Here is a 26,584-nt window from a genome sequence, read left to right as displayed (position 1 = left end):
CTGGTAGATGAAAGGGTTGTAAATGGAGTGTTGGAGGTTTGGTTTGGGCTGAGACTCTCTTTAGGAGTTCCCTTCTTTGAGCTGGGATGTAAATGACCTTTCTGTACAGGGCTCTTTGGTGGGAGGGAGGGGGTGCTGGTGAACCTGGGCTCTGCTCCAAGCCTGCCCTGCCTTCCCAGGGACCCTCAGACCACCCGATGCTTCAGGGTCCGGTTTTGGTGAGCTGGGTGTACCCGAGTGGGTGCCACGGAGCAGCTCCCCGCATGGCTCTGGCAGCGCCCAAGACCTCTGCGTGCCGGGGGGTTGCGTGTTGGTGGCAGGGACCGTTCGGCTGCGGGACACGGAGCATAAAGGTTGTTGTTGTTTGCATCTCGTCCTGTAAATCAGCTGCCTGGCTTCAACGTTTGCTTACTGAAAACTTCACGGTGGAGTGGATCGTTTCAGCAACACTCAGGCTTTGGGGGCTCTTGTGTGGGAACTTCGCCGTGCCGTAGGGACGGGACCCTTCCTAATTAGCCCGGCTGCGTTTTGAAGGATCGGCCAGCCCAAATCTTCTTTAGCTTTGCACAAAGGAGAGGTCAACTGTAAGCAAGCAGGGCCCGTGATTAGTGTCTGCTTTTGCAAGGCCAGCTGAAATGGCTTTGTTGCTGCTTCAGGAGACCATTATTGTCTCTTTCTTTTATAGCGCTGCCCTCATTTACACAAGCGTTTGACATGCCCTCAGTGTTGTTTGATTGACTAATGACCCTATTTCTCCCGCTAATCTCTTCGAGCTGTTCAGTTGGAAGCCTTTGCGATGTGTTAGGGCAGGGGCTGTTTGGGCGGAGGGGTGGGAGAGAGGGGTTTGCTGCAGCCTTCGGGCTGGAGGGGATTTTCAAAGAGAAACAGGAGTGCCAAGCACTTGAAGGTGTTGAAATCAAAATGGGAAAGGTCTTTCTCATCCTTGGAAGCAAAGGAAAGCACCTTGTAGACTCTTCTTGGATGCAGGAGCCAGATGCTTCTTTCCGAGGTGGAAAGACACCAGCAGCGAGTGTGCACGTGCGATAACGCTTGCTTGGACTTGGGTGACTTCCCTGGGCCAAAGGCACCCTGGTGCCGATTTCAGAATGACCGTAGCAAGATATTGTGTTCGATGTTTCATGGGTTTACAGTTCACGAGGCCAATTTAAAATCCGTTTACGGGATTAAATAGCAGCAATTGTTCTTCAGCTGTCAGTTTATTGGAGAGAATCCACTGTTAATAATACCAGGGCTAAATTAAGCAGAGCACTTCTCCAACAGCCAAGAAGTCCGAGTACTTTTATTTATAAACAGCCTGCTGATTCAAAAATTTAGCCTTCTGCTGGGGAGGGGAGAAGAGCCTGAGTCCAGAGATTTCACGGCATTGCCGTGCAGCTCTGCCTGCTGAGATTTTCTCTTTCTGGCTCAGGGAGGCAGTGGAACAAGGGCAGCTTGTGCAGAGCTCTGCTTCGTCCGGTGCTATCTGCTTGTCCATCAGCCAAACGTTAGGTATTTAATAGCTGGCAAACAGGTAGCGCTGAGCTCTTTGAAAAAGTTAGTGAGAGGAAACAAGCCAAGGCTATGTAGAGGCTCATTCAGTTAAAAAAAAAATATCTTTTGTGAAGCGAGTTTTGAAGAAAAGAGAAAATGTTCTGAAGCTGGGGGAGCGGCTGGGGTTGTACCTGCAAAACAAGTTTCCTCAGACATCCATCTGCGAGGCAGTCTGGGCTCCAGCATCCCTCACCAAGACGCCCCATGTTCATTGCGAGCTTCCTGGCACGAGCTCGATTTTACAAATCTGGATGTAAATGCAGGGCAATTACTCTGTGAATAACTTCATAGTTCATATGATTTGCGTTTCTAAAGGTTAACTGGAGTACAGCAAACAGCCTTTTGGATGTACGCTCTCATGCTTAAAGTTGTCCAGCTTTGTCCAGCTTCACCGATGAGTGATGCAGTATATGCACAGGCAAAAATGTTACTGACACATTTGTTTAAAGGAACATGATAGTGGGTGAAAAAGAGACCAAAATCTTAAGGGCTTTAGTGAATTCGAAATATGGCTTTCTATGTTCTCTTCAAGCTTTCGTTGGGTTGAAGTCAAGAATTAAGGATTCCATTATCATTTAAAAGAGATTATTCTATTGGGTGAAAGAAAATGAACGGCTCAAGTCCTTTAGATGAATTGTAGCCCTCTGCCTGGATTTTGGCAAATAAACGGGAGAGGAATTCTACTGCTGACATTGCACTGGTTTGAAACGTTCATGTAGATCTTTGCTGCTTCTTGCATTAAGATCTGTCAGGGGTAAGAAAAGCTTGGAAGGAAACTGCTTGTTGTGCCACCTGGAGAAGGCCAAATCTACACTTTGTTTTGAGGGACTGGTACCTTGGGCCAAGTCATGTGAAGCACTGGATGCCATCTTCAAAGCGGTGCGTGCTTTCCCTTTAGTGAGGATTGAAACTCCTTAATTATTGCAGTGCCAGCACCATGGCAAAATGTCAGGCCCCGCTCTAATCTCCCTGCAAGGATTTCCGTGAATGTTCGCAGCCAGCTGTGACCAATTAAAAAGGGGGAATTGCATTTGCGAAACCTCAGCGACTTGCAAAGTTGAGCTAAGCGTCTGAAGAGCATTACATTTTTGAGAGCCATGTAGTCTACCCTAAGTATGTACTTCTCATAAACCATATGTTGAAAGTCAGACTATAAGCACAGAGGTGAGTCAAGGGATATTTATGTAGGAGAACAGATTGTTTTCCAAGCAATGAAAAATATTCCAGTCTAACAATGGACTGCTGGGATCCCATTGTGTAATTGCTAATAAGAATGATATGTGGTTGCCAAGTAGACTGAATTAATGCTGAATCCTTGGACCGTTAACTGGAGAGGACACGACCATCGCCCAGGTCAGGTAGCCAAGGGCCATCCCAAGCTTTCGCTGGCTCACCCAGTTGGCTGCTTTCTGGAAATGAGAGAAGATGATGATAAACCATAGCCCGGTCCAGTCTGTGCAGAAGAACAGTTTCTGGAGGCACGTCTGAGCTGTGCCTCGTGTCCCCAGCTGCGGACCCTAGCAGCTCTGCCTTTTGCCAGTTTACGTTACAGAAGAGAAATGATACAGGGTGGCTTAACTCTCAGGACCTGTGATCTTCCATTGCTTTCCAGGGGTCTTGTGCAAACTGGCAGCGTGGGGATCTGTGCTGGCTGTGGGCACAAGGGAAACACGTGCCAGCCAAAGCAGGGGGTTTAGTGAGTGAAATGAGGAGTGAAGGCCAAAGTAAAAAAGATAAGTATTGCTGTAAACCTTCCTGGAATTTTTAGGATTAGTTTATGCTTAAATACATAGTATGGTCTGTAATAAATTGTCAGTATGTTATGCTTTCAATTTCTGGGTTTGGAAAGGTTGGAGAAAACGTTGTTATTCATTATGTGCTGCCTTCTCCAAAGCATCTTTTTAAAGCAGTGTTCTCTAGCAGGTGATAACATCTTTCAATCAGCTTCTGAAACTTCTTATCTCCACCTCAGCCACAGCTTTCCCTTTAATTTTTGCTTCCCTTGTTCTGTTTCAGTCTATTTCGTCTCCTTTGCTGTATGGTCTCATTTGTGTATGTCCTTTGCATTACACAAATGACACAGTGTCATTTGTGTAATACCTCAAGAAACAAAGATATGTTGAGATTCCAGTCATTACAAATACTTTTCTTTTCTTTTCTTTTTTTTTTTTTTTTTTTTTTTTTTTTTTTTTTTTTTTTTCCGGGAAGATGCTTGCAGGATTCCTGCTCCAGAGGTTTAATTAATGAGAAGTATGTGAGAAAGGGAGGACACTTTCTGTATCTACTTGATCCAAATTCAAATGCTTGTGCATTCCTGTTGTGCAATGCAGTTTCTTCACTTGGGCAGAAGCTTGCCGTTCCGTGCAGCCTTAACCCAAACCAAGCTGCTTGATAGCAGAGGAGGAGGAAAATCTCCCTCCGACAACCCCCTCAAACAAATCAAGGGTGGCACCAGCCAGCAAAGGAGTTTGTTACAGTCACTTTTTACTGCTAGGTATGTTGTAAAATTCAGATGAAAAATGGTATCTCTGCAAATAGGAATCCTCTTTCTCCGGAGACTGCGGCACCAGGTTCAAAGCAGCAGCTCAGGGAGTTTGTGCCTCTGCAGCTCTTTTATCCTCAGGTTTCCCATGTGCTTAGCTTGAGTTGGCTGGTTGCGGCTATGTCAGGGTTCTAAATTCATCCTGTAGCACATATGTATGTGTGTGTATATGAACGGTAGGATAGCATGGTACAGAAATGGTTTGTAGTATTTTAATACCACCTATAGCTAGTATTCAAGAATATGCGTTGCATTTTAATGGTTCCCTCGTGGGAAACATGGAAATGGTTTGCAGTGGAGTGAGTATTTACCTGACTGGGGAGTCTTAATCTTTCTAGCCATATATAAGCACGCAGACCCTTCGGTGCTTGTGTATGGCTAGTGCCCCACATGTCCTAGGCAGCCAAGCCCAGACCCTGCTCCCCCCGGAGTCAGCGCTGTCCCGGCCCGCCAGGTGTGAGCTGCGTGCGGTGCTCGTGCTGGTGGTGATGGTGTTGGCGCTGACGTGGCAGGGAAGTGTTGGGATCATGCTGTGCCAGGGCTGTGTCACTGGTTCCCAGCTCTGAGGCTGGTCCCCCTGCCCAGGAGCAGAGCAGGAGTGCTAGCTGCTGGAAGCAGGCGCACAGCAAGCGTTCGGTGGCGGCAGCAGCGGCTCTAGACGGAAAGGAGGATCCAGGCAGCCTGTGCTATTCTGGGGTGAGATTTCCCAGTCCCAGAGTAGTTGGTTTCCTCCCAGACACGCTTAATTTTATGGGACTTCAGTTTCTTGTGGTTCAGCTTGCACACACAGACACATGTGCTCTATATAGCTGTGCAGACGGTTTTCCTTTGCATGATGCAGTGTTTGTGGGGCCTCTGTAAGCTCTTTACATTCCCGTTGGCTAGAGGGACACCTGTTAGACCCTCAGTCTCTCTAAGCCAGCCAGAAAACTGTTTTGAAGGCCAACAGGTGTTTCTAGTTTGCCGTATGTGAATGCATATTAACTGTTTTTCTTCCCGCCTCCCCAAGCAAATAAAACCACAGTTGAATCTGGAAATCCTCCACTCAACACCAGACCAGCAGGCAGCTCTGCACGGGGGTGCCAAAAAGTCCAAACGAGCTCCCTTCTCCACGGCGGGCTGTCTAGCACACTCACAGACTAGACGCCAGGGCTGCTGGCCTTTAGCTGCTCTCTTAAGTAACGCATTTGTGTTTTACTTTCCATTTATTCTGGAACATTAGCTGAAAAGCCTGGCACGCTGCAGCTTTTAGGACCCTGTCATCGCAGTTGGGTTTTGTCTCGCGTATAGCTCGTTGGGCAGGCCAGTCCCGCTCCGTTCGCACACAGGCAGTGGCCATCAGCAGTTTTGCAGCAGAAGCTGGTTTTGATGTTTTTCACCTTAAGTGCATCTGCCTTTCTGGGATGCTTTCGGTCCAGGCTTCTCAAAGAGGTCTTTTTGGTGGCGGGGTCTGGAAACTTCCATCATTGATTTGAGGTGGACTGTGCTGTGGACAGCTATGCCAATACAAATGAACAGTGAGAACAAAGAAGTAGGATAGCCTGTGTTTGCAGATTAAAATAGAGTTCTTTCTCTTTAGAGATTTAAGTGGCTTGCTTAAAGACCGGATAGATCATTACCAGAGTTCCAAACCAGCTCTTGGCTCTTTCAGCCAGGAGCTGTTTCAAATCACTGATAATGGAAGTCAGTTATGCTGATTCATGGTCCTAATCTGATTGTCAGAGATCAAAGGGCCAAAACAATGCAGTCCTGTGTAATAAATGCAAGCGATCGGTAGGATGCTGGGTTGCTTGCGCTGGTTTAACGGTACGGTGTGCAGCACATAAAGGGGACGGGTGGGTCTTAAGCTGTTAAAGAGAATCCAGGGGATATTGTGCCTTTCCTCAGCATACCATTGTTTTTTGCAAGGCATATTGGATTTCAGTGCAGCAGATGCTGAGATAATGGATGCCAGATGTATGTCATTAGAGGATGCCTCTTTTTACCAGCTGCAAATTGTCCATCACTTCCTCTGCTGAGCATTTTCATCACGAGAAGCTTGAATTCCCACAATTTACTGATATCTCAGATGCTATCAGGCTTCTCTTTCCCTGATACATAATGGGCTTGTGCAGTCCCAAGGCAACCACATGTGCAAAAGTCAAATAATGTGTTTTGATTTGTATTTGTTCAGGAGCTCAGTTATGATTTGCCTTGATAAACTTGCCTGGAAAATTATATTCTACATTTAACTTGTAAAATGAATCCCTAGAAAACTCCAAGGGTTTAAGTGAAAGAGTGCCAGAGATGTTTTTGTACTTATGTGGGAATAAGACATGGCTTTTCACTTTACGGTCTCTAGTGTAACAGGATACGCTCTTTAAAAATGCACATTTTTAAACTGAAGAAATGGTTAAAAGGAGAACAGTAAGCCGTGCAGACAGTATGAATACAGAATGCATCATGGCATATTTAGGGAGAAATCTGTTATGAAAATATTTGTACTTTACACAGGTTTTTAATCAGAAGGAATCTGAGGTTTATGTGAAATTTCATATGTGTTGGTTGATACATCTCCGTAGTAGGCTTATTTATTCTGTGAATATACCATTTTCTAAGTCTTTTGAAGTCCATTCCTTTCTGCGTGTATAGCCCAGGCAGAAAATCAAGAAAATTATTTTCTTGAAATGGTTTGTTAGGTAATTTTTCTTTTTTTTTCTTTTTTCCCCAAACCTAGAAAAAAGCTTCATTGTTAGGAAAACAATGCCGCTAACTTCCCTTCCCGAACACTGGTGCTACTGTTAACACCTTTCTCCTTTAGGGAGAACTTTCTTTAGGGCTGTGTCTGGCTCAGGAGGAGGAAGGTGAGAGCTCAGCGCTGTGCAGGCGCTGCTGGAAACTGTCTGGATAGCTGCATGGTGCTTCCGTGGCCAAGTTGCAGGAGATAAGGGAAAAAAGGACTCTGGTCTCTTAAAAGTGCTTGGAGATGTTTGCCCCACCATTTTCCATTCTGCAGTACTGAAACTTTCCATAGCTGGAAATGCAGCACCTTTCTTGTGCAGCGTATTGGCTTTGACCTTTTTTAATGTAACAGCAGAGAGCAGTCATATTTGAAATGCATAGCAGAAACAGATGTAGCAAATTATTTTTGGGAAATAGCAGATCAGGTAATTTTTCTGGTTTAAAATGATTTAGGCATTATCCCCCTCCATTGTGGTCTGGGAAACTGCCCTGAATTGCACAGCAAAATGCTCGCTCCTAGCAAAGAAAAACATTATTTCCGCCTTCATTTTCCCCAGTTGCTCAGGATCTCACCTCATTAATAGTGAAGATTTTGGAATGTCAAATATTTGGAGTATCTGGGTATCAGAGCTATACAATAGATCTCTGTGGCAGGCGGTCACTGAATGCCGTCTTTCTGCATGGAGGTGTTTGCTTTGCCTCTAATTCTGACCGCCCGCCCAGTGCTGTGGCTGTCCCTGTTGAGCAAACATCTTTGAACTTAAGCAACTGCTCCTTCAAGAAGGTGGATTTCAAGTTTAGAACATTACATTTGTGCTTTTTTTTTTTTTTTTAAACTTGTGAATTTAACAAGAAGCAAGTAGCAATGACCCTTTCATTAGAGACAAAAGGAAGTGTGTATAAATGTCTTTTGTGGCTTGGCAGTAAACTTGCTGAGGACAACATAAAACATGCTCATTAAATGTTCTTTAAACAGTATTGCTTTTTGTTTTCAGAAGCAATGTGATGTTTCATCCCACCATTAATTGCCTAATACCAATTATGGCATAAACAAGCCATTTGCTATTGTAACTTTTTTCCAATTTATTTTTCAAGGTTCTTACTCTTGACACCTATTATGCATCTGGGAACATGAAGGGCTTTTGTAGTGAAATATAAATAATGAGATCAGTGATCAATAGTTTTACATAGACCATCCTGTACTATAAATGTTACTGCAGCTCTTGAGAACCATACAAAAAGCTTCCTCCCCTTGGGTGCTTTGCTGTGTTGAGCTTAATTATACAGAGACAAAGAGACTAGAAGAAGATTATTTTTTCCCCAGGGACTTTCCAGTTCTTCAGAGTAAGACATGTACTGCCCTTTGTGCGCTGGTAGCTGAATGAGCAAGCCTCAAAAAAGAGGTGCTCTTTACGTTAGTGTTGCATACAATCAAAATTCTGCAAAGTGCCAGGACAGACTGGACGAAGAAGGACTCTTGTAGCTGAACATTCTGGTTATAACCCTGCTGCCTGCGATCATAATCTTTATGGTATTTCAGCACTTCTGAGGCTGTTCCAGCCAAAAAAAGGAAGTTTGCTGGAAGGAGCAGCTGATAGTCAATGCTTCAGAGCTTTGAAAGATGCTTGGTTTAGAATTCCGTTTGAACAAAGAGAGTGGATCCTGTAGCTAAGGATAATACCTTCTTACTTATCTGAATAAGAATTCAGATGGGTAAGTTTAAGCCTGACTGGTGAAATAGCTGAATGTCAAACTGATTCTTCCTCTCATTTCTTACTTTGGTAGCAGAGCCTTCTCCTCTGACGTGCTTGCTCCTGAAAATACATTGTCAAGTCTTACCTCTCCAGCTGCGCAGTCTTTGCCAGGTCATCATCAGTGTCCACTCAATCACTTTCATCAAAGCTTTTGGCTTTAAAAAAGGCCATAAGTCATATTTGGAAATCTCACTGTAATTGACATTGTCTTCTGTCAGCTGCTTAGGTGGTCCTGTCTGGCAAGGTCAGCAGCTGGAGGAGCTGCATGTCAGGACCCTGGGAGACTGTATCGGTTATTACGGTCAGCTGTTCAGAGGAGCTGTCAAATCACCAATTTTGGACCATTTGGGGCTAGCCCAGAAACATTAGTTAATTGGTTGAAGAAGGGATATGCAGCAGATAAGCTCTTCTTGGATGTCTCTGCATTCTGTTTATGATTTAATTTACATTATTTACATTTGTGTACAATAACATCTGAAAGGTAGCTAGCAAACACATTTTTAGGATGACGCTGTGTGAGAGCTGCTGGTTCTGGTTTGTTTGTAAGCAAAAATCAGGAGGTTTATGTTGTTTGCATTGTTTAGGGATAGAAACAGATTTATGGCTATTGTACCAGACTATATCCTCCTCCTCCTGGGGAAAAGACCAAATCCAATAACCAAGAAGTTAGAACAAAACCTCGGGATTTTACAGGCATCTGTTCAGATTCTTCTCTTTTGAATGCTCTGGTGACTTTGGGCATGGTATGTTTGTAATGACACTGAGAGCTTTGCTAAATTGCAAGTGCACCTAGTTCACAGGAAATATTTTTCTTGAAAACCACTTGACTACACTCCTGCAACACTGCTGTAAACAAAGGCAGCTGTATTTCACTGCTGTCTATATTACAATGGAATTGCCATTTTATAGATCAGGAATAATTATGTTAAAGACAATGCTTTGTTCCTTTTTTAAATGAGAGAAGAAGAGAACTTTGATTTCTTTATCCTGGTTAGTCCCCTGCTTAACTGCAAATGTCTGGGAGAAGCAAGTGTTGATGCTGATTTCAGGTTCCAGGAGAGTGAGGTCCACTGATGAGCAGCCTCCTGCACCATGCACGGAGCAGCTAATAAAACCACTAACAAACTCAGATGTGTTAAGCATCACAGCTAGGAGGGCTCGTGAAGTAGGTATGTCTTTTGATGTTTTAGGTGGAGAAATCAGAATGGCAGGTTACGTGACTTGGCGGTGGGAAGGCAAGGCAGTGAGTCTGGGATGTATCTGGAGCCCAGATCTCCTGCCTCCCAGTGCACGTGCGCCTGGCACTCAGACCAATCCACTCATCTTCAGTCCCTATCTGAACTCTTTGCAGCTTAGCCTGTTGCAACAGCATTTCTTTTGAACCCTCCAACTCCATTTTGATAATGTTTCCTTGATTCTCTGTGGATCTCGTTGGCTTTGGATCAGGACGATGTAACCCGGGAGAACAAAGCTCTGTGCTTTTGCTACCTCATCTCATCAGGTGCGGAGCTGGAAGCCTGGTCCAGCCTGGCTGCTTTGCTGCAAGAGCAGGAGGCGTAACTGGGCTCTGTTCAGGGGTGATGTGCCGTGGGGACACGTGGCTAAAGATCACCAGCTACCTGGTGAATGCAGAGCGTCACCCTGGCACGGACTTCTCTGCAAGAAGCAATTAATAACAGGACAAAAGTGCCGCTGACATTCACACCTTCATACACTCAGCCTTGGCAAACACATCCGTGATCTCATGGAGCTGAGGTCACTTCAAAGATGTGGAAACTGTGAAGGAAGTCTCTTCAAGCTCCTCCGTAAGAGGAATACAGGTTCTTTCCCAGGAGAGCCATCTTGCTGTCTTTCCATGAAATGCAGTTTTGGCCATAGAGTGGGAAAAAAAAATCATCAAACACCAGCCCATTTGTTGAGCTCCCGAAGGGAAGCCTTGGAAAGCCTGCCAAGCGCAGTATATTTTTATATTGCATCCATTATATAATGTGTCAAGAAAGAATTCTCTCCACTATGGAGAGATGTTTATAGTCCGTAAGGTTTTATGGCAGAAATTGAGAGTCTAAGGTTACTCTCGCTGAGGCTCGCCAGACTGTTGCCTCTGACTTCAGTGGGAGCAGGTCTGTAGAGTGCGGGGGTAACCTTTGTAAAGAAATAGCCTGGCTGAATGCTGTTGCCCGTCCCACCTCTCCATCTCCTGAGGACCCTCGGGAAGATAAAGTGGAAACGTGCCAAAACTGGAAATGGATTGGGCATGGCAGTAGAGAGCGAGGAGCTTAGTGGAAACCAGTGACACAGTACAGGAGCAGACAGAAAGAGGAGAGTATCTCTGGTGGTGTGGGCTGAAGTCTGGCCGAGGCTTGCGATGGGCAAGGAGCTAAGGAAATCAGGAATCATAGAACATTGACAGGAATAAATGTGTGTGTTCTGAGTGGAGTGAGAACATTCGATGAAAATCATTGTCTCACCCCTTAATGGAAGCCTCATGGAGGATACCCGGCACACCTAGTTATGTGTATGGAAATACTTTCAGATCCGTGAAGCTGTTATCTCTTGCAGATGTTCCTCCCTCCAGAACATTTGCACAGCCTAAAGAAGTAACTGGCACTGATCTGGCAGGTATTTGCACACATTCCAGCAGGGACAGACCGATCCCAGCAAGCCGTTTGCTTCTGCATTTCCATGCAGGTGAAGAGATTGCAGGCATGATTTTGAGTCTCCATTAGGTCAGGGAGACTCTGGGAAGTCCCTGGTCACAGTTTCATGGGAAAGATGGTTGTGTTGTCTTGGAGGAAGCCATGCAGCTGGGAAAGGTGATGAGCAGAAATGCACCCCTTGTCACACGTTTACCCAAACTGAACCACTGACATGGTTGAACTTCATTTTCCTTACCTTTAAAAAAAGAAATACCTTAAAGAGTAGACAAAATCCTTTGGAAATCTTCATGGCATAGCCCATCATGTCCAGGGGTCGAATTAAAAAAGACCTGCAAAGTTTACAGTCAACGTACATCAACTCACTGTCTTCTGCAACTTGATAAAAATTCATAATGGAAGTTCATAAAAATTTAAAGCCCTCATTGTGATATTGATTAAATGTAATTTGGCCATCTAACATATTTATATTTGTGAGAAGTTTAACGGGAGCCAAAAATGATAATGCAATCCCTCTGGAAAGGTTGGCTCTTACTAAACAGGAGATGTAAGATTGCACATCCACCGTTGCTACATGTGGGAATGATCCTGCTGCGGTGAAATGAACCTGTGGCCTCTAGGCCGTCTCCCCTGGAGCTCTCCAAACCTCTGCTTACAGCAGACAGTGCATGTTTATACATATGTATGCATCTTTATATGCATGCTGTTGCATTTCCTACATCAACATGCCCTAACAAGCATCGCAGAGATGACTCGCACGCTGCCCTTGGCATCATAGCAGGTACAGCCTTGTGCTCTGTGCTTTATGACACAAAGATTATGATTAAAAAAAAATTAGAAAAGCCCAGATACATCAAAAGTGTTTGAAAAATGATGCATAAGTGACTAACAAAATTAAGATGATGTCAGTTTGGACAGAGAATTACGGAAGAAATTATGGGTGAACAAAAATGCCTGTGAAAAGCAATGAACATTGCACGGCGTAAGTTTTATCTGAGCACTGCAGGAAGCTACAGAGTTGTGAAAGATAATCTGCTCCCTGCAGACCGCGGCAGATCGCATCAGGCATGTTCTCTTGAAAAGCTGTGCTCTGTTGTTTCTTTTTTTTTTTTTTTTTTTTTAAAAAAAAAAGGAGATTTCCTGGAGGTGCTGCCTGTCATGGCTGTTTTATTATGTCTTTGTTATTGTAGACCAGGAGGAGACAGGCTGAGGTTGTCTGAGCATTTAATATAATCCGTGGAAAGACATTGAGTTTATAGATGGTTAGATGGGGTAAAGATGTGAATCTGAAAGACAGGAAAATATATAATCCATCCTTACAGTTTCTCCTTTTTACAAATCTGGTTATAACCTTGTATTTTGCAGCTTGTCTTTTCCACCTTCAATACCCTTCTGCACCTGAAGCACTTCTGCCCAAAGCAGGGGCTCCGTCGCTTTCTGCAGCAAGAACTGAGCAGTGGGGGGAGAGTCCCATGCCTTGGGTTCCTTGTCCTGGGGCCAAACTCTTCCCTCGGTTACACCCTCGTGTTCTCCAGGGCTGCCACCCCAATGCACGCTTTCCCTGGGCGGCAGTAGCCTGGTGGACCTCCTGCCTACACCATGGGAAAAAGCCATTTTTACGTAATTGGTTGCCAAAGCCCAGGGTGTGCTGAGCTGTAGGAAAGGGAAACAAAACCAAAATGAGAAAAACAACAAAGAAAGAAACAAAGAAACAAAAAATCCCCACCAAGCATGGCTGTTATGTTTAATTTCTGCTTTGCTGACAAACTTTTTGAACAAGTTTACTGAAGAAGCAGCAAAGCTGTAACACCAATGTGCTCGTGCCGCAGGCTCATCGGTTTGGCAGATTTTCAGAGAAACAATTGCAAATACCGTCTTTCAACCCACGTTCAGGCAGGCAGAAGTGTCTGTAGGACCCATGCCGTTCTGTTATTTCTGTGCATAACTGCTTAGATAAGGCATATTCTCTTATTTCCTTTCGATTATCAGGAGTGCTCGTCACTGGGACAATGTTCCGTGAGGTTGGATGGACGGGTTGTTATAAGGGCTGTAAACCAGGGTAGCTCAGATTCTCAGGACATCACCCAGCTCCTTTCCCAGTGCCGCTGTTTTAATGAAGATATGCTACAGCAACTTGATTTTTAGAAAAGAACTACCCGAAGTTTCATCTTTGGGTGAGTGCATCCCGTTCAGCGGCCCTTTCCAAACTGCTGCGTCTGTTAAATTTCCTTCGGCCAGAGGGAGGGGATAGAGCCTCTGCGCTGCTCACCCATCCCGGGAGCTGGGGCTCCTTCCAGCGCCTGCCTCACCCTCAGACTGTGGTGAGAACTTGTCCCATTGAAGAGCTGCAGGGTTACCCCTTTGGAGTTAAATAAAAAATATTTTATCCCCATTTTAACCACTTTTAATCTATATAAACTCTAGAAGTTTTTGGGTTTTTTTGGTCAAACATAACACAGCAACATTTTTTTAATTTTTTTTGTCTTCTTAAAGGTTACTTCCCTACAAAAGAAAGGAAAAAAAATCCTGCTTTTTCAAAGCTTATGGAGGTTTTTTTGGGGGAAAAATCATTACAGATAGAACTTATATTATGTGTATGTAATAGTGTATGTGTAAGTGCAGATTCTGTTGGAAAAACAGATTTCACAGGTTTTGTTTTCTTCAGGAGACTCCCTTCCAAGAAATTCATCTGGCTTTTTTTTCATTTGGTCTTTGCTGGCTTGCCAGTTCCATGCTTTGAGTTCTGGGGACCTGAACCATCCACCTTCAGTAGGTATTTAAGAAACTGAAGTGTCCGGTCCGGGCATGGATGCTGCCTACCAGCAGTATATGCCCCAAACCTTCCAGTCTTGTAAGTACTAGATGTGAAGGTTCAGTCTTACACTCGTCTGACCTGGAGTTTGCTGGAGTTCTGTGTGCGGCCAGCTTGTGCTGGCTCGCAATTGTCCGTGCTAAAGAGGAAAAAGGCAGGTCTTGGGATCTGAAATGCTCAGGAAATGGAAATTCTCCCTTAGCAATAATAAATAATGAAGCAGTTAAAAATTATTTTAGGAAAAAAAGGAAAAAGTTGATGATGGGAAAAAGCAACCACACTGTTTCTCACTAGACAGCAGCAGACAGCAGTCCAAGCATCACCGCGCTTTTCACCCTGATGGTCATTGTCCCAGGTGTCGTCGCAGAGGTGTTGAGTCAGGCAGATGGTTTCCGAAACCAGGAATCAAAATCATTCTTCTACTGACCTAGCCAGTGCAGTAACATCAGTAGGAACACTTGGTCTCGGACACCCATTCCATGTTTCTGAAGCCAAGACTGGCATTGGATCTCTCCTGTAGCCAGAGAGACCACGCTGGCACAAGGCCCCAGGCAGCAAGACCGATCTCCGGACCATCACAGAGCAGAAACATCCAGCAACCACTTACACAGCATCCAGACAGATGATTTTCTCTATAGGCATCAGGTCAGTATCGCTGACAGGTATTTGGGACTGAGCCAGCTGAGGATATGAGCTTTGCATTTTCCAGATAAGTAATTCTGTTTTCCTGGGGATGCTGGTTCACCAGTGGGGAACGGGGAGGCCATACAGCTGTCTCGCTTGGAGTGCACAGCTGATCTCCGAAATATCTGCCCCTATATTTATAATAAAGGCTGTGTTTAAATGAAGAGAGAGAGGAGAGAGCTGCCAATAATGAGCTGTTGGCGTGCAAGTGGCTGTGAGGTTAGGGAGCTGCTGAGATATCTGCCAGGGATGTCTTGGCTGAGCGATGGGAGGAGAGTCAGTGCGGCCACCTTTAGAGGATGTGCAAAAGGAAGAGTCCCAGCAGCAAGAGGGTTTTCCCTGAATACTGGGAATGAATCCAGTCTGCTTGCTCTATCCAAGGTGAGGAAATGGGCTGCTGAAAGCAGAAGGAACAAGAATGAAGACAGCAGTATTTGAGGTTCTGCTTCTCGCTTGCTCCCTCTCGGGCAGAGCCGCAGCATCCTGGCTGTCGGCAGAGCACCAGCAGCATCTGGGTCCCTCTCACGGCTTGTGGGAAAAAACCCCAGCAGCACGAGAGCCTCCTCGGACACCGGCATGAGGTAAGATGAACGTAAAGGATTGGAGAGAGCAAAGAGAGTCAAAACCACCTGCACAGTGGAAGCTTTTGGCTCCACAGAACAGTCACAGTAAGAACCGCAGAGGAATCAGTCTGCTCGTGGCCGGGAAATCTGCAACTTCCCTGCGCTCGGAGGGGAAAGGGCCCTTGTGAGGGGGAGCCGAGCCTGGTGCTGCAGCTTGTGACCTGCAGCCCCGCGTGATGTTCCCACCCACGCTCTCCTGGCTGGCAGCCTGACACACACAGCCTCACCTTTGAGACACGTCCCAGTGAGATCGTCCCTCCCGGAGTCCTGCTTCACACCCTCTTTCCACAGCCTACATGGTGATCATTGTTTTCTGATTTGGAGAGGGAATTTGGTGCCAGCAAGGTCCCTGTTCACAGCCTGAATCCTGCAGTTGTGCTTTCAGCAGACGCTGGCACTCCCTTTGCCGGGCTGGCATGGGCTGCGATGAGAGATGCTCTCCCTGCCCCTGGCTCCTGGAAGCAGTGGTGATGCTCTCCAGGCTTGGACCATGCCCTGGGCTGCCCCGCTGCAGCCAGCCCCTCAGCACGTATGTGTGGGGGGGGTGGTGGTGGGGTTCTGGAGACCTGTCTGCTGACACCCGTGGATAACTGCTCATTCATAATCCACCGGCACATTGCTACTGCAGCACTTTCCAGGGCTGCCATCCTCAGCCAGGAAGAGATGGCAGTGGAACACGAGAAAACCTCCTGCCAGCTCCTCTCACCTTCCTGCTGGCTGATTTTACTCAATTAAGGGAAATTAAGCCATGTAAAATCTTAACCTGCTGGGATGGGGAAGAGGTTGGCACATTGGCACCGAAATTTGGACCCTGGTCCTCTTTTCTAGGGAATTGCAAGTTATGCAGATAGCTGAGATGATTTGTGTGGTCTGGAGTGCGCTTACCTTTTATGAGTCGTCAGGATAACGTACAAAGACATTCCCTTTTCTAGCGAGGGTCACGTTCTCTGCCCTGAATCCCCAAAACTCGGCTGATGTGTGTGCTTGCAAGCTGGGAGATGACTCTGTGGCTTCATGGTGTGTTTTCTGGGTGTGCTGGAAAAGGGGCAGCCATTGTTCAAGGGAAAGCCAGATGCTGGAAACTGGGGCCTCTTGGCATTTAAACTTCCTTCAGGCCTTTTTACAAGATGTTGTAAAGTTGCTTGACAATAGGCTGTGAATATTAATGGTCTCTTAGCCCAAAGGCAGATTGGAAAGGGGGGGGGGGGGGTGTTATCAGTTTAAGTGGATGGTTTCTTTCATGTGGGAGTGTGTAACCTCCATAAATAAAATACCAGATGTGCTTGAATTCTGCTTTCCTTAAAATGACTTGAGGATTCTCATACAGGGTAGGAATACCTACTGTTACCAGTATTTCGTTTCAATCCTTTCCTAGCAAAAGGTATCAAAGTGGGTTTGTGACTGCTGGAGCATAGCAGCCAGGTCAATGCAGAATGAGTACCACCACTGCGGTGCTCAGCCATGGTCCTGAGGCTCTGAACTCTTCAGATCAAGCCAGGTTTACCTGCAATTCCAAATCCCATCGCAATAATGCAGATCCTCCAAGACGTTTAGTTTCTCAAGAGGTGTGGTTCACGTTTTGATTTGGAGGGCTCTCGGTCTGGCTGGAGCCCTGGCCCGTGCTGGGAGAGGGCTGGGCAGGGACGGGGACAGGGATGCAGCTCCTGGCAGGCACCAAATTGGGATGGAGCAAAGGAGATGGCAGGACCTCAGCTGGACCCGTGAGCAAGCATCTGAGCCCAGTGCTAATGCCACAGCCCTCCTGACGGCCAGCCCAAAACCCAGCCCAGCTTTTGGTCTGTCCGTCTGTCCGGGCTCTGCATAAGAACGTACATTGATGTGTTTAAAAGGACTTTTCTGGGCCAGCACAGAGAGAAATGCCAGGAGGATAATACAGGTAAGCAGACTGTACAGTGCCATGCAGAAGGAAAGGCACAATGCAAAGACAGTCAGTCACTGCCCTTCCTGATACTGGGAGGGACTTGGACTCAGCTGGAGACTGGGAATATATTTGGAACAAACCTTGCACAGGTGCAAGGCTAAAGTAGCAGTATGAAATTCTTCCAAAGCGGATGAATTCAGTTTTATGAGAAACATGGTCATTGGTTGGGTGTGACTGAACTTCTATAAAAAGCCTTAAGTATTCCCCTGCAAAGCTGCTTAAAATTATGGATATTAAAAAAAAAAAAATAACTAAAATGATGTATTTCTTTTCATATTGCAGCCCTGCCACTTCAGATGTCGAGGTTGCTTTCAATCTTTGAAGACTAGGCTGTGTCTGGGAAGGATTAAATAATTCAGGGGTGATTCTATCGTAGGAACCTTGTGGTTGTTTCTGGCTAGCTTGGGCACTGCATAGGTAGGTAGACAATTGCTAAAGATAACGAGCGTGAATATAAACTACTGTGATGCTGTAAAACCTGTAGTGATCACTGCCTAGAGGGAGCACAGAGCTAGAAAAGTGAGGTGATATCTAAAGTCTAAATTTTATTGTGTTGGAGCATCTTTCCTCTAATTAACCTTTGATTCCGGCGTACCTTTAATTTAGTGGGGATGTGAATTATTTGAAGATTGGTGTTTTTAAATGAGCACAGATTATTTGGAGAAACTTGTTATGTGCTTGAATGTTCAGTACAGTATTTTCTTATCTGTTTCTAACTCTCTTAAAAAATAAAAAGGAAATGTATGTATTTTACAAACAGATTAGTTGAAACCAATTTTTAACAGAAATCTTGTATGGAGTTTCACAATTGATTTACATTTACACGGCACTTCAATAACGTATGAATAAAACTAAGGATAGAAAGAAGCCTTTCTTGGGGAACAGGTTTCCAGGAGCTCCTTGACGTCCACTGCCCATGACCTTAGAAATCAAGTATAGGTGGAGCCTGTGGGTGTGATTCGAGGCGACCCATACTTGGTTTCAAGGGTCTGCAGGGAATCTACAGAGAGGAGCAAGCATGTTGCAGTGCATGCTCTGGTTGCTGTGTTACTGCCATGAAAATGCGAGTGCAGGGAATGCCAGCCCATCGTTGCTGAGGTTCACATGGGCTCAGTAGTATTGGATACTGGCTTTATTTTTTTTCATTTTGAAAAACCATCCAATGCAGGTGAAAAGTTGAGTTTCCCAGGTGATAGGAACAACAGGAGTAATCTGGACACAGAAACCACATCAAAATAACCTGAAGGGTCTCGTGCAGTCCTGCCTCCATTCACCCCTCCCCTCCAGCTGAGCTTTTGAGAAAGCTGCAGCAGACTTACATCCATAACCCCAAACATTTACAGGTGATTGTGTACCTGCAAGCACCTTTCTGAGCACCAACGAGGCTGTTTGCAGTCGTTTCGTTCCTTGCTATTGAGCCACATGCAATGTTGCACTCTTTTCTACCCCAGGCTTGTCTTGTAAAAAACCATGCAATGTTCAAGTCTGAGTGAGGAACATGGTCTCTCAGGTTGGATTTGAATGATGGAGTTTGGACAGGGCTAAGACTTTTGCCAGAATTACATGCTTTGGCTGGATTCCCTACGAGAAGCATGGAGGTTCCACGAGTTTTGCATGGCTTCAGTGGGAAATGGTAACTTGTCCCTTCTTGTGCTCAAAGCCAGCCCTGGTTTCTGTGAAAATATTTCAGACATTTCAGTGAACTTGAACTGAGTTTTATGTTTGTCAGGAAATATTAGTCCAAGAAAGCTCTAGGCAGGATTAATATTGTAGCAAAAGAAGCTGGACGCAAGGCAGGGATTTCAGGAACACACAGTCCGTGGGCCAGGTTTGGGTCTTGGCTGGTGGCCTGTGGCACCAAAGGCACCGTCCCTTGGGGGCAAGGAGAAGAGTGTCTGTAATTGTGGGTGGCATATGGCATGCATGCCGAAATGCTTCAGTGTAAGCCAAGCACGCTGAGCGAGGGAATGCCTGCAGCCATCACACCTTCCTAGAATACCGATGGGTTGTTTCAAAGGTGCACAATAACCTCCAGGGAATAATATGGGCTCTTGCCTTCCGAGGGCCCGCGAGGACTGATTCCAGCCCAGCTGCTCTGAGTTAGCTCGCAGCTTTGGGAGGGTCAGGTTTGATTTAGGGACCAAGCTTTACCGCTCTCTGCTCGTGACACCTGGCTGGTGGTGACAGCTGATTCATGGCTGCCTGGCAGAGGCAAAATAAATCTCGTACTTTTGTGCTGGGGGGTTGCTGGCAATTTCAAGGTATCCTTTGTTCAAAGATCTTCTAATTCAGGATGGCCAAACAGCCCTAAATTGATGATAGCGAAATAGTTAACCTCGGCCTCCCCGCTTTTTGAAACAAGGATGGGCCGTAGTATCTCCGAGCTGCTTTTCTGCGGTCGCTGGCAATTAGTGCCCTGGGAGTGCGATGGCACTTTCACTGGCTGAGGTGCCGGCGGTGGCAGGGGACAGGAGCCTGCTCTGGCATTCAGGCGATTCAGGTTTAGGAGGAGCCGTGGAGACAAACACTGAGCCTCCCCGTCCCTGTCCTGGCCAGCGCAGGGACTTCCCTCTGTTGACAGCTTTCATGCTTTGCTTGACTGCCCCAAGAGCACTGCTGGGACTCCCTCCTTTCGAATGTTGGGATGCCTCGCTGGGTGCAGTGGCACAAAATCAAACTGGGGTCAGCTCTGAGCTGGAGCAGCTCCTGGGCAGGACATGGGGGGTCGGGATCAAGGCGTATGAGTTAGACAGGCAGTGGTGGTGCCGGAGCATGGGGTGAGTCAGGGCATGAGGAACACTCATCCTTTTATTTATGAATCATATGTTTCAGTCACGGAGGAAGGAAGTTTCACAAAGCTTTGATAAATACAAGCTCTATGAAACCGAAAAAAGTGTTTGCAGAGTCTGACCACAATGCTTATTTTTACAAAACGTGGAGGCAAGAATAACTCTTGCTCTCACTGCATCTTCTGGGGAAACTTCTGGCTCACGGGGAAGCTGCAGAGATTGCATCCATTTAAAAGATTAAAGAGAACTTTATATAAAAGCTGCTGTTAAAAAATTATAATAACAAAACCCCCTTCAAATATGCTAGACTTCAGCTGTACCCAGCACAGACACAGCATATGAAACCCTTCAAGCTCATTGACTAACATTGACTAACTCCTCTCCGTCAGAGTTTACGCAACCTGACAGCAAAGCCTTTTGAAAAGCCAGTGGCTGATTTGTGACCATCTCACAAGAGGCTTATTAAACCAGGAAACATGATGAGGATGAGCAGGGCCAAGACAGACAAATTCTGGATTATAAGCTTCTCCCTGAACGCTCCTAGCAGGCTACTTGCATTGTGGAAGGACCTTCAAACCGATAAGCCTTTCTTCCTCCTCTCCCCTTGCCTGACTTTGCATGACAGGTGTTTCGGTGCCCTTTTAACTTCTAAAACATCAGGTTTTCAAATTCTTAAGCCTTCTCCAAGTTTTACAAAATCCCACAGGGTCGCATTTCCTAATTCCCCCTCTGCTCTCCATAACAAGTCAGTAAGTATTTCTTTGAAATACTGCACTGCCCGGTCAATGCGTCGAACCACTGGTACTGTTTGTGTAAGTAAAACCCGTGTGATAATGGCTATAGGAACAATGCACAAAGCAGGAACAAGAATTTGCTCTTGTAGTGGTGAGCATCACTCACAGCACTTGGAGTTTCTTATAGCACGTAAACCAGGGTCTGTCTTGTCACCAGTTAGCGTCGCTGCCAGAGCTGGCGTCTGTCTGGAAACCGTTCACGGTGGGACAACATGTATAAGGTTTGCCAGGTCTTTGGGGAGAACAGGAAAGGAGGAAAAGCTTTAACTGGTGAACCGTTCATTCCCAGAACTGGTTTATAAAACTCTTCCCCTTACAGTTGTGACAGTAACACACCTTTCTTCAACAGACACTGCACATAGGCAGTTACAGCACATGAAAATCTAATTACAATTTATGGTGTTGCTGAATTCATCTTTGTAACACCTGTAGCATGGAAATCCATCGTCAGAGAGAAGGCAGGGGAACTGCTGGGTAGCCCTGCTCACCACTCAGTAACCTGTCTTACACAAAGCCTTTGGAACAAGCCATGGGTCTCTGAACGCTGGCAGGTTGCTGCAATGAGAGGATTAAGCAAGTATAAACCCTTGGGGATTTTGTTAAGCTCTAGCAGGTTTTAGGATTTCTGAAAGGTATAACAAAACTTGCACGGTCTGGTGTTTCAGAAGTAGTTAGGGAACTCCGAGCCCAGACAGGACTGAATTAGAAGAGGCTGAGGGAATTAAATGCTGGGTCTCTTTGATCACATCAGCCTTGTTTTGATCCCCGTCTTTCCCTGCCTCTGTTCTTGGCTGGTAATACGTTTCATTCTTTACGACTTGACAGGTTTGTGCACTACCCGCAGACACCTTTTATTATTGGTATCGCAGGAGCGACCGAGGGCCTGTTTTATCCTGAATAAAGAGCATCACTGCAAGGGATGCCTCTGCAAAGAGCTTTCCTGCAGGTGGGGGAGGTGCTGCCGGCAGAGTGCGGTGGGTGCCTGGGGCACAGTGGCAGCTCTGCTTGTCCCCATCCCTGTTCCCATCCCTGTCCCCATCACCACTGGCAGTCACACCTGCATCAAGCGCTGCGCTACTTCATGGTCCCTATTTGCAGACCACTAAAGCATAACACAATAGCTCACCTCAATATCATTTTTTTTTTCCTTTCCATGGGACGTGCTAATAACACGTGCAGAGGTCCACAGCGGTCCAGCTGCCTGCAGGCCACCTCTTTGTGGCATCCTGAAGCAGAGCCAGGCTGGCTGCCCTTCGAGCAGTGCTCCCTCTCGGTGTGGGCCTGTCCTAGCCTTGTTCCCTGGGGCTTGTCGAAGGATCCCGTCTGCCTCTGGCCACGAAGGCAGCAGAGCTGGAGTCGGGCTCAGAGCGAAGAGCAGATGGGAGTGGGGCTGGCTGCTGACAGACAGCAAGCTCCGCCGGCTCCGGGTGAGCAAAAGAAAACCAAGATTTATCTGCAGTAGCAGAGGGAAATGTACAGAGTATAGTATGGCTGCAGCACAGGGTTTTGGCAAAGCTACAGCTCATTATTCTTCCATCCAGACCAAATGCCTTAAAACAGTATTTGTCTCCATATTTCTACTTTCTTTTAAGAAGGAAATGCTTCTTTAAAGAGAAAAAAAAAAAAAAAGTGGCTTCTTAAGTGCAAATACATTTTTAGAGTGCCTTGCTTAGTGCCAAATGTCAAAAATTTGCCAACAGCTGATAAATCTTTTTGAAACCTCCCCATATATTTCACATGTTGAACTGAAACTTAGCGTTTCTTAATCTGGGCTCGATTTTGATCTGTAACTGAAAATATTACACCAGCCTAACATCGATGTGGCGCAAGGTTGCCTCCTTCCCACCTCGCTGCCGGTCTCCATTCCCCGCCGTTCCGTAGGCAGATGTTCCCAAGGCTGTGGCAGGAGCGATGCTCATAGCTGAACCTTTGGTATTTCTCCCAGGGACCGAGGATGCAGGCTGTGTGCTGGAGCAGGGATGGGCAGTCAGGCAGAGCTCCCTGGCTGGGTCCCGCTCCCACACCTTCCTGAAGAGCCTGGGCAGCTGGTGCGGGTAGGCTGTCGCCGGCGGGCTTCGGGTATTCCAGCCTCTTCGTCCAGGGTGATGTAACCGGTTGATGCGCTGTATGTTGGGAACCTTGGCAACTTACACTATTTTTATTTTTTTTACTAATTAAAGTAGCTGTCGTGTTTTGATGAGGTGTGAAAATGCTTGAATGGGAAGCATCTCCAGTGCTTATTAATAGCTCCCCAATGGACTCTGGGGGGGATGCTGCCTTGGAGTTAGAGGGGCAGTACAGGGTTCAGTTCCTTTGGGTCCCCAGTTGTTAAATCCCTGGGAACTGAACAGAGGAGCAGAGGGAGCCTGTGTTTAGGTAACAAGGAAAATAAGGGTGGGGGGAGGGTGATGCCTCTGTTTTCACCTGGTAATGAGTCATTCACTCTATTTAAAAGGTCATTTGAGAAAGGTGCTCCCCATTACTTAAGGGTCTGGCCCACCCCAGGCTGAAGGGAAGAGAAATATCTGGGTTTGGTAAGGTAATGTGATTTATTCTGGGCTTGAGTTACAAAAATTAGTAGAAAATGTGTACTACATGGATATTTTGGTTTTGTCAACCTTTTAGTTTAGTCTTCTCTGGATTAATACTATTCAGGCAGCTTGTGTGGGTTTCTTTGAAGGCGTTTTCGTGGGAAGCTATGATAGTTCCACCACTCTGATTTAAGACAAGAAGATAAAACTTCTATACCAACAGATTTTTAATGTGAAAAAAATTTGTTTGCTTATTTTCATGAGCAAGATGGTTATTATAGAGCGTAGCATCACTTTGTGATAACAGATATATTCTCATGCATATGAGTGCCAGTGTTCATCCAGGATGGGATTATTTTGGATAGTGCCATCTTGAGCACTTGAGCATCTAACGAGGGGGATCATTTTGTACTGGTTAATGTTCTTGTTGGCGGTGAAAAGTTAGGAGACTAAGCCGCATAAGAGTGGTTGGGTTTGCTGTCGTGCAGTACCCCGAGGTCAGTCCGGCAGCAGCAGCTCACCTGTGCTCCCCCTTCTCTCTTGCAGACGTGAACGAGTGCGAGACGGGCAACGGGGGCTGCGAGTTCCAGTGCTGCAACACCATCGGGAGCTTCTACTGCAAGTGTGCGGCGGGGCTGCGGCTGGAGCAGGATGGGAAGGCATGCGCAGGTAGGGGTGCGCGGCCGCCTGGTACGACCCCAGCCCCAGCAGCGAGGGGCTGCGGGGGGATCGGCACTGGAGCCGTGGGCTGCAGGGTGGTCATCACCGTACTGTCAGAGGAGAGGCTTTTGGGGAAACCTTCTCATACAGTGCACGCTTCTGATGTTGTTTAGCCACCCAAGGTGCTCTCTGTCTGCTGAAGGTTTAGAGGTGCAAGTAACAGGCATGGAGGGAAAGCCTGACCTGATAGAAGTGATGTTTTCAGGGTGACATCTTGGTCCTGTTCAAGTCGATGGCATGTATTGTATTGCCTCTAAAGAGATGAGATTTCTCCTTCAGCATCTATACTGTCACACTGTTCCCTGCCTTCCCCTTCACATCTCCTGCTTTCAAACCAAAGCCAAAGAGAAGACACGGCTTTGTGTTTGCAAAATGGAAATACTGGATGGGATTTATGTAGCATCCAGAGCAAGTCTCACCTCATGTGGCCATTTCTCCTATGGCTCAAATCTGTTTTGCACTGAGTAGATTCCCTGTCCTTTTCTCCCTGACTGTTATCTGTGCAAGTGCTGCATGTTTGAGTCGGCTGGAGCTAAGAGTCAGAAAAATGCAAAAAGCTATTTGCTTATCAGAGCCAAGAGCAAGATACATTTTTCTGGAGTATCTTGCAGTTCCAGGATTCACTGACAATATCATAAACCCACCTTTACCGGGCTCCTGCCATCCAGAAATCTGAAGCTCAAGTATTCTCTAGGGTGACACTAAAATGCCTGCCGCAGGGTACTTTATTGATTGCTTAGGATGGTCACGTTTCTGTGGTGGAGTTCTCGCATATTTTCAGCACTGGTTTGCTTAGCAGAAGTCCAAAAGTATTCCAAATAATTAACAAAGATTGCTGACAAACTGGGAAAGAGTCATTTCTGTGGATATCGGTTTGGACACTAAAGAATTCTGCAGAAAAATGTCACTTTCTTGCCAATTTGGTACATTTGTCTTGTTTTGTTGAAAATAACTGGAAAGTATTTCCTGGCTCTATACCACTGTAGAGATGTGTGAAATAAACAGCTCTGCCCTTATCTTAGCCAAGCTAAAATATTTTCGGTTTCCCCAGAATTCCCCTGATGAGGATTAGCTTCTCAGATGATTAAGAGGTTCAGGATTTTGGTGAAAACAAACAATCTGGGGTGTTTTTTTCCTTTTTTTTTTTTTTTGTTTGTTTTTAGGGGAGACAATGTGAATCCATGTCAATATATTCTTAGTATTATTTGTAACCAGTCATGCCCACAGAACCGGCAGTTGCCCCCTCTATCCCCTTGTCGCAGTGGAGGTGGCAGCCTGCCTCCGTCCCTCCCCGATGCGGTGTTGGGGGCGGTGGAGCAGTCATTGCCATCATCCTCCTGGAGCTCCTTGTTCAGTGTGCAGGTTTCATCACGCACAAAAAAAGACCATGGGAAAGATTAAGCTCTAAATTAACAGAGTCTACAATTTGCATTGGGTCACATCACTCATATACTCCCATTTTGCTCAAGTGTAAATCTCTACGCACCAGCAAAGCGGGTGTTAGTTACCCTCTCTGTGGTTTGTGCTTCTCCATCAGTCTTACTAGTGTGACAGTGGATGGACCTTGCTGGACTCACCACTTTTGACATTAACTTTTATTTCTGCGTCAGGTAAGGAACTCTTTCCAAACACCCTGAATGCTAATGCGAGTATGAAGAAGTGGATGGGATTAGATCTCTGTTTGTAGAGACGGGGCAGCTTGAAAAGACAGGAGGCACTCATTAATGTTTAAAGTTTGCAAAATATTCAGCTCTTCTTGATCAAAGTCCTGATGGAGCCTGAACAATGCAGCCTGGGTCTCCAAAGATGAGGTTATATATTTGGAGCCCTTTGCTGGCTCTGTGCTGGGCAGGAGGGTTTGGACCTTGCATCTTTTCTGAGGGTGGCCCGAGGAGATGAGTCGTGGGTTCAGAGGCCAGCAGTTCACTTGCTTTACCCTTGTGACTTGATTCCTGGCTCTTGCCCGGCTGGGAGTGACATCAAGCTGGCCTCTTCAGAGTCCTCCTCTTTGAAGTATCTGCTAAACAAATAGCTACGCAATAACATCAGCAGGATGTTTTGTGTGGGGAGGCGGAAAACTACCAGGACTCAGTGTTTGCTTCTAAGGTAGGAGATTTTTTTTTATTAGAAAAAATTAATCTTGCCTATGTGAGGCCCTCCCAACCTAACCTCTGCTCAGAAACAGAGGGATGTTATGGCTCAGGGCGAGCTTGCTGCTTTTCCTGCCCAGAATTGGTTGAAGTTATGCTGATTCACTCACTGTAGAAATATGGAGGTGGAGGAATACCCTTGCAGGAGCAAGGGGCAAGAAAAGGAGTTTTGCTCGTGCCAGGGTGCCGGTTGGTTGGCTGATGACTGGGATCTTAAAATGAGTGCAAATGTTCTCCTGAAACACTGCAAAGAAATGTAAGAAATTCTTGAAACCTTTGGCTGTCCAGAGCTTGGCACACTTGGCAGGCACAACGAT

General features: G+C 46.1%; 1 protein-coding gene across 2 annotated transcripts in view; it reads left to right on the top strand.

Moving 5' to 3' along the window:
- The window catches only part of MEGF6 (multiple EGF like domains 6), a 106,374-nt gene that overhangs the window by 25,718 nt on the left and 54,072 nt on the right, over positions 1 to 26,584 (top strand). The window contains exons 1-2 of one of the 2 annotated variants that reach the window (XM_040585880.1): positions 20,755 to 22,293; positions 23,944 to 24,066. In XM_040585880.1, the coding sequence (XP_040441814.1) occupies positions 21,786 to 22,293; positions 23,944 to 24,066 (631 nt within the window). In that variant the 5' untranslated portion in view covers positions 20,755 to 21,785. Of the gene's footprint in view, positions 1 to 20,754; positions 22,294 to 23,943; positions 24,067 to 26,584 lie in introns of those variants that run through there. The other variant, XM_040585881.1, reaches the window with a different exon arrangement.

This window comes from Falco naumanni, chromosome 3 (genome assembly GCF_017639655.2).
Source record: "Falco naumanni isolate bFalNau1 chromosome 3, bFalNau1.pat, whole genome shotgun sequence".
NCBI classification, from domain to species: domain Eukaryota; kingdom Metazoa; phylum Chordata; class Aves; order Falconiformes; family Falconidae; genus Falco; species Falco naumanni.
Note: the sequence above shows the minus strand (reverse complement) of the source record. Positions and strands in the feature narration are given on the sequence as shown.